The 10461-nt window shown below is 48.4% G+C and overlaps 4 protein-coding genes across 4 annotated transcripts in view; 3 read left to right on the top strand and 1 right to left on the bottom strand.

The window, feature by feature from the left end:
* Positions 1–2585: 2585 nt before the first annotated feature.
* Positions 2586–6201, top strand: LOC125948689 (trifunctional enzyme subunit alpha, mitochondrial). The gene is made up of 6 exons (XM_049674992.1): positions 2586–2719; positions 2785–2899; positions 3396–4249; positions 4330–4509; positions 4580–5169; positions 5245–6201. The coding sequence occupies exons 2-6, from the start codon at positions 2827–2829 to the stop codon at positions 5864–5866; spliced, it is 2319 nt and encodes a 772-aa protein (XP_049530949.1). The 5' UTR covers positions 2586–2719; positions 2785–2826; the 3' UTR covers positions 5867–6201.
* A 146-nt stretch (positions 6202–6347) lies between these two features.
* Positions 6348–7554, top strand: LOC125948718 (uncharacterized). The gene has a single exon (XM_049675055.1). It carries the CDS (start codon positions 6498–6500, stop codon positions 7449–7451), a length of 954 nt encoding a protein of 317 aa, XP_049531012.1. The 5' UTR covers positions 6348–6497; the 3' UTR covers positions 7452–7554.
* LOC125948712 (isocitrate dehydrogenase [NAD] subunit beta, mitochondrial) lies at positions 7489–9844 on the bottom strand. The gene is made up of 5 exons (XM_049675041.1): positions 9618–9844; positions 9450–9494; positions 8796–9383; positions 8515–8724; positions 7489–8453 (listed from the first exon to the last, which is right to left on the bottom strand). Exons 1-5 carry the CDS (start codon positions 9657–9659, stop codon positions 8223–8225), a joined length of 1116 nt encoding a protein of 371 aa, XP_049530998.1. The 5' UTR covers positions 9660–9844; the 3' UTR covers positions 7489–8222.
* Positions 9845–10231: 387 nt separating this feature from the next.
* Positions 10232–10461, top strand: part of LOC125948732 (mitotic spindle assembly checkpoint protein MAD2A-like) — a 1047-nt gene continuing 817 nt past the window's right edge. Inside the window, exon 1 of the mRNA XM_049675072.1 lies at positions 10232–10428. Within this exon, the coding sequence (XP_049531029.1) occupies positions 10362–10428 (67 nt within the window). The 5' untranslated portion in view covers positions 10232–10361. The remainder of the gene's footprint in view (positions 10429–10461) is intronic.

Below are 10461 nucleotides of genomic sequence, written 5' to 3' on the forward strand. Positions count from 1 at the left end.
TCGAGATATTTATGAGGTATAGAGTTTCTAGTTGGTTTAATTTCGATAAATCAATCGCTTCCGTTCCTAGTGGGGCGGGCCGAATTGCAAGGATGCGAAGATTGATAAGCTTTGAGAGATTTTGTAAATCACTTTCATGGGATAGATTGAATCCATCAATAAACAATTCGGATAACGTTGTACATGCATCACATACATTGAGCAAAATTGCTCTTGGTAGACAAACGAATGTTCCTTCTAACTTCAAAAATTTCAAGCGCGTCATTCGACGAAAAATTGATGGATCAGCTGTTATTATCCGCACGCACTCTTGTTTCAAAGTCACAATTAGATGCTTCAGATTAGAAAGTCTAAAAGATCCGGGGCTATCATGCAGAGGATAAAGTCCCGACAGTGGACCTTTGAACCTTTCTAATTGCGGCATGTGCAACCGACATTTGACAATCGATAGTAGCTCCAGATGCATTACAGAACTGCTTTGCAGAGTTGGTATTATATCCTGATCATTTCTACGTTCGCTAATGTCGAATAGTTTCAGCCAACGGATCCCCAATATGGACGGAATCGCCTCAGTTATCAATGAAAACGCCGTCGAAGTCATGCTACCTACAATATGCATCGAGTTGAGATGCATCGTAACCTTCGGATGAATAGCCGCCCATAAACGTCGAGATGTATCATCATTCCCATCATCAGGCAAATACAGGCAGTTTAGCTTTCGGTAGCAGCGATTGGACTTTCTCATTATTTTGATCAACTGATTCGTCTGCATCTCAACAGTACATGGAATCGGCATCCCTGGTTGTTCCGGAACACAACGATTATAGGTGATATAAATTTTCAAGCTGAACCTTTTGATGTATGGGCTCAAGAAGATGATGCCGTTCCATCTCTGGCAAGCAAGAGATGCGTTCTTTACGCTTTCCAGATCCAGGCGATCGAATATCATGCACAGCACCTGTATCGAGGACAACAAGGAAAATGAAAGAATTGATCGTTTTGAATTAAGCATATTATTTCTGGCTTACCTCTTCGGGCAGGGAATTGATTAAATCCATATTCTGTCGACGTATCGCTGCACCACGAAACAAAAAGAACTACAAATTCTGCGATCCTTGCGATTTCTTTCGATTTTTGTTGGGCACTAGAGATGTTTCCAGAATTTTCCTGTCAAGGCTGCCGTTATTTGTTTGAAATTTGCAGTTCTCGAGTGGCTGGACCCAAGGTGTTAGATAAAGAGGTGGCTTCTAGTAGAACAAAACCCCGGTCGGATTTTAGAAAAAACTTCAGAGTTTGAAACTCCGTCCAGACGATGACGAATGTTGGAGAATTTCTCGACGAGAACTTCGCAAACAAACGTCATCCCATACAAATCCGCCGAGAAGTTATCGCGATAACTGGAATGCACGTGTAGACAGCGAGCAAGCGAGAACGAGTGAAAACCCCCTTAAACTCCGTCCAGACGATGACGAATGTTGGAGAATTTCTCGACGAGAACTTCGCAAACAAACGTCATCCCATACAAATCCGGCGAGAAGTTATCGCGATAACTGCAATGCACGTCTAGCAAGCGAGCAAGGGAGAACCAGCGAGAACTTCTTTTGGAGCTGTCAAATCGTATGTAAACAGTAGGGCGAGAAAGTTATCGCGATAACTTTTGCTCAAATTGAGCAAAAGTTATCGCGATAACTTTGTTGCTCGTTTAGACGCAGTTTTAGGAGCTGTCAAATCGTATGTAAACAGTAGGGCGAGAAAGTTATCGCGATAACTTTTGCTCAAATTGAGCAAAAGTTATCGCGATAACTTTGTTGCTCGTCTGGACGGAGTTTGACAGTCAAACTCCGTCCAGACGATGACGAATGTTGGAGAACTTCTCGACGAGAACTTCTAAATTAAACGTCATCCCATACAAATCCGTCGAGAAGTTATCGCGATAACTGAAATGCACGTGTAGCGAGCGAGCAAGCGAGAACGAGCGAGAACTTCTTTTGGAGCTGTCAAATCGTATGTAAACAGTAGGGCGAGAAAGTTATCGCGATAACTTTGTTGCTCGTTTGGACGCAGTTTCAGGTCCGGGTCCAGAAGTAAACGTTAGGGTGATTCTACATTGGTCAAAAACTTTTGATGCCAAGTCAAAACAAAAGAGCTACATTTTTCCACAAAAATGGAAAAATTTTTTGACAAATGGCCAAAAGGGTGACGCCCGCGATCGGCTACAGAGGGCGCTGCCGGTTTGTTTACATCTACGAGACGACTACACTAAAGTGCAGCATTATGTGTCTATCGATCAGCATAAAGCATTTTTTTTTTAAAAAAAGCTGTAGGCGCATGTGTTTAAAGTTATGTTTTTTTGTTTCACTGTATCAAAACTGAGCGCCAAAGTAGCTCTTTTGATTTGGCGTAGAAAGGTGTCCTACATACACCATTTTTTTTTATGTATGGACCTTTTGACGCCAAGTCAAATTTTGACTTGGCATCAAAAGTTTTTGACCAATGTAGAATCGCCCTAAAAAAAATCTTCTTCGACGCCACCTTTCTATTTAAAACACCTTGGTGTAAACGAGGCTTAAGAGGATGGTTTTCTATAAATCCCGTTGTTCCTCGCTTCTTCTTCTTTTTTCTAAAAGCCACGGAGAATCAGCGACGACGACGACGGCGGAGCGCTAGTGAATATTTTTTTTATTTATGTTCGTTTGAGTTCCGTTTCCGGACCATCATTGTAAGTAGCTCCCAATCCCCATTAAACCGGCAAGTTCAAACTCATCATCGGCTGGTGGTCCGCAGGTGATTCGAGAATCAGGAGAAAGCAGCCGCAACTCGTAAAAGATGGCCAGCGTAAGACTGATCGGTGCCGCGCTGCAACGAAACGTGACCTTTGGACGGGCGCTTCAGCTGAGGGGTAAGCATAAGCCGATTCTCGTCTTTTTCACAACCGGCCACTGCTATTGCCTGAGCCCGAAGTCCGGGTTTTATCGGCGCCGGGCCGACCGGGGGGATTCGAGATTCACGCTAATCTTGGCGGATCGCCGCGCGGATGGACTTTGGCCCGCGTAGTGGGTGATGGTGAAAAGCGGGTTGGGCTGGCACGTAAACATGACTCGCTCGATACGCATACAGTGATGCAACGTTGTTGCTGGTGTTGGTCCGAGGGGCAGCAGAAAAGAGACATGATTGTGGATGCCGACATCGACAGGCTGATAACCAACCAACAACGAGGGAAGGACAGGTCGTTATGAAATCAAATCTTCCCTTTTCCCCTCACACCCTTCCCGTTCCCTCATCCCGGAACAACAGATAATGATCTCGAACGTCTTCCTGGTCTTCCCTAGCAGCACGGATCCCGCATGACCGATATTCCAGCCTGAACTAATCATCCTGTTTCGTGCTATTTGCAGCGCACCAATCGCAAATGACGGCGCGACTGCTGGCGACGGCCGCACCGGCCACTAGTAAACACATCCGCACCCGGCTCGTCGACAATGTGCTGGTCATCACACTGGACTCGCCGGGAGTGAAGGTGAACTCACTGAACGAGGAAGTCCAGGCCGAGTTTGATGCCGTGATCCGTGAGGTCGAAACCAATCCGTCCGTCAGCTCGGCCGTGCTGATCTCCGGTAAACCGGGCTGTTTCGTGGCCGGTGCCGATATAACGATGCTGGAGAAGTGCAAATCGGTCGAAGAGGCGACTCGAGTTTCGCACGAAGGCCAGATCCAGTTCAGCAAGTTGGAGAAATCCCGCAAACCGATTGTGGCCGCCATCAATGGCGTGTGTCTCGGCGGTGGGCTGGAACTGGCGCTCGCTTGTCAGTATCGTGTGGCGTTAAAGGATAAGAAAACGGTCGTTGGACTGCCGGAGGTAATGCTAGGACTGTTGCCTGGTGCCGGTGGTACTCAGCGATTGCCGAAGCTCACCTCCATCCCGACGGCCCTCGATCTGGCACTGACCGGTAAGTCGGTTAAAGCGGATAAGGCGAAGAAGCTGGGCATTGTCGATCTGTTGGTGAACCCACTCGGTCCCGGACTGAAGCCAGCCGAACAGAACACCCTCGAGTACCTGGAGCAGGTGGCCATACAGGTGGCGAAGGATTTGGCCTCGGAGAAACTGAAGGTGAGCCGCCAGAAGACGGGCCTCGTCAATAAGGTGACCGAGTTTGCGTTCGGCATCGAATGGGTCAAAGAAAAGGTGTTTGCGAAGGCCCGCGAGCAGGTGATGAAGCTATCCGGTGGCCTCTATCCGGCACCACTCAAGGTAAGACCCTTTCCAGACTCCTCTACTCCAGTCCGCTTTGCGTTTTCTCACCTGGCGATCCGCGACTCTTGCATTGACAGATCCTGGACGTGATCCGTGTTGGTGTCGACAAGGGACAGGAGGCCGGATACGAAGCGGAACGTAAGGGTTTCGGCGAACTATCTCAGACCCCACAGTCGAAGGGACTCATTGGACTGTTCCGTGGACAGACCGAGTGTAAGAAGAACCGTTTTGGCAGGCCCGCAAATCCACCGAAGACGGTAAGCAATGCCCACACTGGACCGTTGTGGGCAGATTATCTTATTCGTGCGCTTTTGTTGCTCATCATAGGTTGGAGTTCTCGGAGCCGGCCTAATGGGAGCCGGTATCGTGCAGGTCAGCATCGATAAGGGCTATCAAGTGATAATGAAGGACACCACCGAGGCTGGACTGGGTCGAGGTGTCGGTCAAATCCAGGGTGGTCTACAGAATGCCATCAAGCGCAAGCGTATCAGCGCAATCGAACGCGATCAGATTCTGTCCAACCTGACCTCCACCCTAAGCTACGAACCGTTCAAGAACACCGACATCGTGATTGAGGCCGTGTTCGAGAACATTGACATCAAGCATCGTGTCATCAAGGAGCTGGAGCAGGTCGTCCCGAAGCACTGCATCATCGCCACGAACACGTCGGCCATTCCTATCACGAAGATTGCGGCCGGTAGCTCGCGCCCAGAGAATGTGGTCGGTATGCACTACTTCTCGCCTGTGGACAAGATGCAGCTCCTGGAGATCATTACGCATCCGGGCACATCGAAGGAGACTGCCGCTGCCGCCGTGGAAGTTGGCCTACGTCAGGGCAAGGTTGTGATCACCGTCGGCGATGGTCCCGGCTTCTACACGACGCGCATCCTCTCGACCATGCTCTCGGAGGCAATCAGGTAAGGTGGCGGCAGATAGCAGAGGATTCATCGCACAGCCTAACGCACCTCTTTTCCGATACTTCCACCACACAGACTGTTGCAGGAGGGAGTCGATCCGAAGGATCTTGACAAAATGACCAAATCGTTCGGCTTCCCGGTCGGTGCCGCCACTCTGGCCGATGAGGTCGGTATCGATGTTGGAGCGCATATTGCGGTCGATCTGGCCAAGGCGTTTGGTGATCGCTTTAGCGGTGGCAATCTGGGCGTCATGGACGATCTGGTGAAGGCCGGCTATATGGGACGCAAATCGGGCAAGGGTGTGTTCGTGTACGGCAGTGGCAAGAGCAAGAACCGTGAGGTGAACCAAGGAGCCCTAGCGATCTTGAAGCAAAAGTACGCTCTTCAATCCCGCGGAGCTAACTCCGTCGAGGACATGCAGCTACGCATGGTTTCGCGCTTTGTCAATGAAGCGGTGCTGTGTCTGGAGGAAAAGATATTGGACAGCCCGCTGGAGGGTGATGTGGGTGCCGTTTTCGGACTCGGATTCCCGCCATTCACCGGTGGACCGTTCCGCTGGGTGGACCAGTATGGTGCCGGTAAGCTGGTAGACAAGATGCGCTCGTATGCCGACCTGTATGGTGCTCCGTTCGTTCCGGCTCAGACGCTGCAGGATATGGGTCGCGATGCGTCCAAGAAGTTTTACCCGAGCAAGTAAAAAGGGAATTCGGGCACAGATATATCATTTACGACGCGTATCATCCACACCATAACCTAGCAATCCCTCTTTAGCTACATAATACGGACCTTAGATTAAGACTTGGAAAGGAGGAGAGCGTTTCTTCCTGTCTCTGGTGTTCCGATTTTCTGGATCATCGCAAATGTTAGCAAAGTTGCCGGTGCTCGACTGTATGGTTTAGGTTTTCTTGCGCAGCCGCTGGTCACTTCCTATTGCTTAAGAGAACTATGTTACAAAGTAGATCAATTTGATTTGTTTTTTTCTGTTCGTATGTATCGCATTTTTTTTAAATAAACCATTATCATTTACCTCTATTTCTACGTAAAACTTGGAAGAAGTTCTTTATCATTTCTAGCTTTCATTTTTAAAAGGACTTATATGAACGTTATATGGAGCAAATGAAGTGAAAATAATGATAAACTCTCAGGGAAATAAAAGTATTTGTAGCGGCAATCCTTGATGCATAGCAACGGAACGACGTGAAATAATTTGAACAAAAATTTCAAATTTTTATTAATAAAACAAAGCAACTATCGTCAAAAGTAGGCATTCCATTTTCAGGTGCGCTTGTGCATTGGTGCAAAGTTGTAAGTAAAAGAAAGGATCTACAATGGCCGACTTTTGCTTCGCTGTTGATGCAAACTACCCCGGAACAGGTCCAAAGCCCACACCAAATTTCCTATACACACCCTGCCACTGTCCGGTCGGAGACCATTGTCACGAGAACGCTGAGGACGTCGTTCTAAGGAGAAGGAAGCGGTACAAAACCTCTCGTCGAATCCGGTACCTAGCGTGCCCTCGTCGGGTGCGACAGAAGTTTCATCACCGGCCGGTGTTGGTGCGACGACAGGAAACTGAAATAGTCCGTTCGTATCAGGAACCCTACGCATCCCGGCGCATCCAACAATTGGCGCTACCACGCGTGCGAAGCCTGCTAGTGGTTCGGCAGCATTACCGCCGTCTTTTGTCTGAGGAACAGGAGAAGCAACTTAATAACTGGATCAAAAAGAGTGTGCTGACTATCTACTCGCAGCTAGCCAGTGTTGAGCTTCCAGAGCAGCCGGCTGCCAAGATTATGACGATGGAAGATTGGCAACGGCATCAGGAATGGTTAGACCGGAATGCGCGCCACAAGGAACCGCCCGTCTTAACGAGTCCACAGAGCAAACGGAAGCCGCTCGCCGAACTGCTAGATCGAGTCGAAAGTCTGTCTATTCCGAAGTATAGTCGGAAGAAGGTGACTGGGAAAGAACCCAAAATGCCTGCCGTTAAACCGGCTGCTCTAAAAGCAACTCCATCGGAGCATGTGATGAAGCTAGCCGAACCGATTGCACGGCGCCGTAGGGCTAGGGGGATAGAGACGGAGGATACTAGCATTCCCGAGAATGTACTCAAGGCTCAGGCCAGTGCACGCGTCTTAGAATTGGCTACTCCGAAGCGCTACACTAAGGTGAACAACGAATATCGGGATACTCCCTTTACTGTCGAACCGAACGCGCTAAAAGCGAAACCGAGCGATCGGGTATTGGAACTGGCGAAACCGAAGAAACTGTCGAAGAAGTAGGCTGGACTAAGGATACCTGCGCGAAAGTGAGTTATTCAGTTTATCTCGGTTGCTTTGGCAAAGCCAGACTAACTTGTTTATTGTCGTCCAGTACGGATACGGGAAACGGCCAGCGGCATGTGGCAGTGATTGTGAAGAGGACGTTAACCAAATTAACCATGGCATTATGGATTTTATTGCGATATTTTGTGTCTTTTCTCTGAAGATTATTCGAAGACTTTAGTCGTTTTTTCCCTAAAACACAGACACTGTGACGCCCTTTTGTTTTGTCGCTTGTTGTTGAAGCAATCTATTTGGTTTTGTTTTAAATGAACCTAATACTCGAACCCTGGCTTTTATGTTTGATGGCATCATACAATCTATCGACCGTTTTCTGTCTCTTTTTCCGTCTCCTTTGGTTGGTTCAATAAATAGAGTAATTAAGGGCGGGTCGTTTTAAAAACATATTCCGTCTAAATAAACACTATCCACGGGTTTGCATTCATTCAAGGGGAGCGTAGAAGAGAAAATAGAATAAATTAAAGAATTCTGCTATAGGATGCAAAGAAACTACAGAGCAATAAGGAAAGTACTATTGTGATACCGCAACGTTTCGCAAGTAAGAAATTTAATTTGATACCTAGAAAGCTACGTTATCCTGAGAGAACGAAGGAACGCGCTGTTTGGGCAGCTGGGTCGCCGGCAGAAATAATTCCATGCATTCTAGCATCTTCGTCAACGTGTTGGTGGTGTGTTCGTTCCCCGGATATCTCGCGCTCATCGGCAATTCATTTATCGCAGGTTGTGGATAACGGCTTGCGTGAACTCGTTGGTCGTGTTCTGACCACCAAGATCCTTAGTGCGTACCTTTCCAGCACGCAGCACGTTCTGCACGGCCTGGAAAATCATCTGACTGTACGGCAGCAAGTTCACGTGACGCAGCATCTTCGACGAGCACAACAGCATGGCCGTCGGGTTGGCAATGTTCTTGCCCACACCTTCAGCGAACGTGTGACGCGCACCCTGCAGGTTATCCAGGTGATTGAAGCGTGTTTACTTTCAAAAAACATTCCGGTTGACTTACCGGCTCGAACACGGCATGCTCGGCAGAGTAGGATGCACCGGCGACAACTCCAGCACCACCAACCAAACCGGAGCACAGATTATCGATGATGTTACCGTACAGATTGGGAGCAACCATCACATCGAACTGGTTGGGATTGCTGACCAATTGCATGGTCGTATTATCGACAATCATCTTCTCGAACTGGATTCTGGGATACAATTTGGCGATCTGCAAACAAGGGAATCGATTTTCCAGAGATAAGATTCTTCCAACGATTCTTAGTAAATACCCAAACTCACTTCTTCGCACTTCCTCAGGAACAATCCATCGCCCAGCTTCATAATGTTGGCCTTGTGTACGCAGGTAACCTTCTTGCGGTTGTGCTTCGTGGCGTAATCGAAGGCAAACTTGGCGATACGAGCCGACTTCTGGCCCGTAATGATCTTCAAGCACTCAATCACCCCCGGAACGGTTTCGTGTTCGAGAGCCGAGAACTCACCCTCGGTCTGCTCTCGAATCACCACCGTATCGATGCCCTTGTGGCGCGTATTAACTCCCTCCAGGCTGACAACGTGGACGACGTTGGCATACAAATCGAGCTCGTTACGCAGCTTCATGTTCAGCGTTTCTAGTTCGCCGGTGTGGCTGTAGTCAGGCGTTGCCAGGATACCCTTGAGGCACACCTTGTTCTTATTGATGGACTGCACGACATTCTCGAGCGGGGCGCTTAACGTGGGATTCACCTCCGATAGGAAAAATGGTTCAAAGTCGACCGGCACATCGGCAGCCTTGAAAACCTCCTGCACCGAGTAGACCAGTTCCGGGCCAACACCATCTCCCGGAATTAGCGTGCAGGTGATGCGACCTTCCTTCTTGGAGCCCGACCTCTAAAGGGGACAAATTGTAATAAACAACCAGCACATCCTCCCGCAGCTCCTCTTTCCCTTTCTTACCGGATTTTGAGCCACGGACGAAGAGTGGATACCACGACAGGAAGCCTACAAATGGCAAAAAATCGTTCATTAGTTTCCCAAGCGAAATTCAGGACATACTAACTCAGAACGGGTGTTACATAAACATTGCTAAACAGGCTCAAAACACACTTCACACCGCGCACTTACCTGGGCCAACGTTCGGGCCACATTTCGGGCGATAAAGGACATCCTTCCGGTTGCTTAGCGCGAGGTAACGCGTCCCGATGTTAAGCGAAAGGATACGGCTTAAGGTCCTGGCGGAGCCGGAAATTCGGGCAGAACAGGAAGGCGCACAGCAGCTGGCCAAAGTTTCGTTCCGCGAAAAAAACCACCGGGGGGAGACCGATTTTGAGAGACGTCGTCTGCGCGAGATCACGAGCAAAATCCACGGTTTTTTTTTATCTATTCGAGGTGCACTTCAAAGACCAGAATAGGATTGGATTTTGACAAACGAGAGATAAAAACAGCGGCGTCCGGACTGGTGAAAAATTGGCGCAGATTTTACACGCACCAACGTATTCTCAAGACGAACGAACAAACAACTTTCGAAACAGATGAACGGTTAGTTTAATATGGTTTCGCCAAATTATGAGTCTGAAATCGGAGAGTGAGGCGGGCAGAAAATATAAATTACCACCTGAATTATCAAAAATAGTCTGGACGCAGCTCTTGTCGCGTATGATGCGGACTAGCCCTGAGTGGGAAAAAACGGTTGACGAATCTCGGTTTGATTTTGACAACCCGCTGTTTACCTGCTCAACGGCTATACCGGCTGATTGATCTTGCGCTGTGCTGTAAATTATTTTGCTATCCTATATTGGAGAAAAGTTACTAAACTACATCCATCGTCGTTTAAATTAACTACAGCAAACGAGTTCTTTCGTCCACATCATGGCGACTGAGCAAGACAATATTATAACCCTCGAAGGGTCTTCCGAAATGATTGGGGAATATCTGCGTGAGTTTCAACGACGAAAAAAGCGGACACATT

Source organism: Anopheles darlingi, chromosome 2, assembly GCF_943734745.1.
Source record: "Anopheles darlingi chromosome 2, idAnoDarlMG_H_01, whole genome shotgun sequence".
Taxonomy (NCBI): Eukaryota; Metazoa; Arthropoda; class Insecta; order Diptera; family Culicidae; genus Anopheles; species Anopheles darlingi.